This window comes from Glycine max, chromosome 9, assembly GCF_000004515.6.
Source record: "Glycine max cultivar Williams 82 chromosome 9, Glycine_max_v4.0, whole genome shotgun sequence".
Classification (NCBI taxonomy): Eukaryota; Viridiplantae; Streptophyta; class Magnoliopsida; order Fabales; family Fabaceae; genus Glycine; species Glycine max.
The window spans coordinates 1,836,019-1,839,648 of NC_038245.2; the positions used below are offsets into that span (position 1 = coordinate 1,836,019).

General features: G+C 32.3%; 1 protein-coding gene across 1 annotated transcript; it reads left to right on the forward strand.

Annotated features, from left to right (window-relative positions):
• Positions 1 to 202: 202 nt before the first annotated feature.
• Positions 203 to 2,969, forward strand: LOC112997743 (peroxidase E5). The gene is made up of 4 exons (XM_026123654.2): positions 203 to 631; positions 1,441 to 1,632; positions 1,826 to 1,991; positions 2,332 to 2,969. Exons 1-4 carry the CDS (start codon positions 419 to 421, stop codon positions 2,808 to 2,810), a joined length of 1,050 nt encoding a protein of 349 aa, XP_025979439.1. The 5' UTR covers positions 203 to 418; the 3' UTR covers positions 2,811 to 2,969.
• Positions 2,970 to 3,630: the final 661 nt, after the last annotated feature.

The following is a 3,630-nucleotide window of genomic DNA, read 5'->3' on the forward strand; positions in this document are numbered from 1 at the left end:
CAAAGCTAACTCAATATTAATTAATTCTTTCTTTTAGTAGTGATCGATATGCATTGACTTGGTAATAAATTGAGTTGATTAAGAATTGCAATTCAGACACAGTGGACTTGGATTATACATATGGGGTGTACACATTATCACTGCACCTTCCTTCTTCAAGTGGTACTTAACTAAACATAATCTTATCTAACAAAAATAGTTAAATCATCATTTAAAAAATACATGACTTTGTACTAGATAACGTGCCTAACAAGAAGTTGTCTTGTTCTTCAGTGTCATTCTTCGTCCATCACAATATTCACAAGCATGGCTGCTATTTGTCTCTATAAATAAAAGGCAAGTTATATGGTGAGTCTTGCAGCAGCAACACACACAAACAGAGGTGTTGAGTGAGTTCAAATCAATTTTAGGCAGAAAAATGAGGTGTTTTGGTCTTGTAGTGATAGGTCTAGTGGTTGTGCTTGGAGGGTTACCCTTCTCTTCAAATGCAGGATTAGATCCCTTCTTTTACAAGAAGAGTTGTCCCCAGGTGCATTTCATTGTATTTAGAGTCGTAGAGAAAGTTTCAAGAACCGATACACGTATGCCTGCCAGCCTCGTCAGGCTTTTCTTTCATGACTGCTTTGTTCAAGTATGTAAAACTTACTTGCTTATTCATCCTCCCTTTCTATCTAATTTAAGTAGTTAATTCTTTCCACTTTAGATGCCTAAAAACCCATAGTTCAAATTTAAATAAACCCCTTGTGAACAAAAACAAAATTGTCTCCAGCTAAGTGGATCCATCAGTCTCACAAATAAGCTCATAGCCATGATTACTTAGTTAGGTACTCTTTCAATTTAAAACATTTATTGAATTATATTTGAGTTTGATTTTCATGTATTGTTGGCATAAATTTGTTTATATAATTGACCAACAAAATTTTAGGTATGACTTTTAACTTAGTTATTATTAAATTAATAAATTTATTATACCTTATTATTTATAATTGAATATCAGTGTAAGAAATTGTAATGCATGTAAGCAAAGGGGTTAGAGAAATTCTCTAATACACTCTCAGATTTAAAGGTTTGGTACTCTTATATATTCAGAATCTTTCTTTCTCTCTCTTGGCGTGTCAAAACTCATTCAACTATTAGGTTAAAAAACAGTTGTAGCAAAAACCTTAAATTTCTCCTTATACCATAGCAACTCTCTATAAATTAAATTAAATTAATTATACAACTAAATAATGCATGAGATCATAAAGGAAGGGAACACCTTGTTAGTCTCATCTCAAAGTAAGCGGTTTGGATTTTGGAATGTCGAAAATTTCTAGTGGAAACTAAACAAAAGTTCAAGAAAAGAAATTGATTCTTAATTACTTCGTCAGATGTAGTTGTTGAGAATGAACAAGAAATATGAATTGATTTATGTTGTTGATGTTAATTTGTGGCATGCAGGGCTGTGACGCATCAATTTTGTTGAACAACACAGCCACCATAGTGAGTGAGCAACAAGCTCTGCCAAACAACAACTCAATAAGAGGTTTGGATGTTGTAAACGAAATCAAGACAGAGTTGGAACAAGTTTGCCCTGGTGTAGTTTCTTGCGCTGATATTCTTACCCTTGCAGCTGAAGTATCTTCTGTTCTGGTATGCCTCATCTTATATAACATGAAGTCTCATTTTAGGTTAAAGAAAAAACTTAGATCAAGTTCTTTTGTTAAATCCTTTTTTATCAAGTTTGTCCAATCAAATAATAACATATAGATGTTTATTTATTGCAACATATGCTTAATAGAGGTTGTTTATTTATTAGAAAGAATATTCATGTATCATTTGACAGGCTCATGGTCCTTTTTTGAAATTCCCCTTGGGAAGGAGAGATAGTTTAACAGCAAACCGAACCCTTGCCAATGAAAACCTTCCTGCTCCTTTCTTCAACCTCACTCAACTTAAAGCTGCCTTTGCTGTTCAAGGTCTCGACACTACTGATCTTGTTGCACTCTCAGGTAAGAAATGTTCCCCAATTCAAATTATCCTATGTGTTTCAACAATGCTACCTATAATAGCAATAATAAAACGTGATTTGGAAGGAAAACCCATAATTTCTTGACACAGATCAATCATGCTAAAAATCGATAAATATTTCACACGAATATCATAAAAACCCAAAATAATGATAATAATAAATGGAAAGATGAAATCTTGAAATTCAGGGTAAGATATTGGATTTACTAGTGAACACATTAAATTTACTCTAAATTCACCATCTTGACTTGGTTTGACTTTGGAAGAATTTATCTTATAAAAAATAAACACATGAGGGATTTGTATATGATTCAATTTCAGGTGCTCATTCATTTGGTAGAGCTCACTGCTTTTTCATTCTAGACCGATTGTACAATTTCAGTGGTACTGGCAGACCCGATCCAACTCTTGACACAACTTACTTGCAACAATTGCGCCAAATATGCCCCCAAGGTGGACCTAACAACCTTTTGAATTTTGACCCAACCACTCCTGATACATTGGACAAGAACTACTACTCCAATCTTAAGGTTAAGAAGGGTTTGCTTCAGAGTGATCAAGAGTTGTTCTCAACACCTGGTGCTGATACCATCAGCATTGTCAACAAGTTCAGTAGTGACCAAATAGCTTTCTTTAAGAGCTTTTCCGCTTCGATGATTAAAATGGGAAACATTGGTGTGCTAACTGGGAAGAAAGGAGAAATCAGAAAACAATGTAACTTTGTTAACAAGAAATCTGCTGAACTTGATATAGGTATTGTGGCATCCGAATCAGAGGAGGGTGTGGTTAGCTCAATATAAATGAATTAGGAAGAGTTTTATATACACTGGGAAATTATGTGAATGAAGGTCACTAATAAAGAAGCTATAGGCACATTATTCGTATCAAGTGCCCCCAGCTAGCTATAGTTTATTGTATTCTGAATCATGTTGTATTTGTATTAAAATTCTCTTTTTCCATATCTGTTTGTTCTTTTCTTCCATTTTCAAATTCAGATCTTTTAATAGATATATACGTTGGTGATATAACTTGTAAATTTTTCTTAGTGTTGAGAGGACATGATGAGAGAATTTCATTCCTTAAGGCTCTCTTCGGATGATAATACGGAATTAAGGGAGAGAAGATGAAAAGAGAAATTTTCATGGACACCCATTAGGTTGCAAGACAGAGAGAGGAAAAAGAGAAAAAAAAAGAAAAAGTATAGGTTATGTGTGTAAGATTTTGAAAAGAAATAAGTTGTCACGTTATGTACCCAAAAAATTTAATTTCTTATTTTATCCCTACTAAATAACTTTAAAATATTATTTTTACTTTATTTTTCTTAAACCAAACAATAAAACATGATAACTCTTCATTTCTATCATATTTTTCCTTTTTCAAATTATCTTTCTTCTATTTATATTTATTTTATTTCTCTCTTTTAAACCAAACACAATATAAAAAATTACATTTTAAATTGAAATTTAAACTCGAATTGGAATGTTTGATCAATGCAATTGAGGATTCAAGTTCAAAATCAAAATGCATGTTTGAATGAGCATTCAAAAATTAATGTTATTTTTTTAAAAATTGATCGTGATTTATGTTCATATATGTTTGTATCTAAAAATAAGTTAATAG

What these genes read in the sequence shown, in the direction of transcription:
- LOC112997743 (XM_026123654.2), top strand. Translation starts at nt 419, where the DNA reads ATGAGGTGTTTTGGTCTTGTAGTGATAGGTCTAGTGGTTGTGCTTGGA. An exon ending in TTCATGACTGCTTTGTTCAA is followed by an intron (nt 632 to 1,440) that starts GTATGTAAAACT and finishes TGTGGCATGCAG; the next exon opens with GGCTGTGACGCATCAATTTT. An exon ending in CTGAAGTATCTTCTGTTCTG is followed by an intron (nt 1,633 to 1,825) that starts GTATGCCTCATC and finishes ATCATTTGACAG; the next exon opens with GCTCATGGTCCTTTTTTGAA.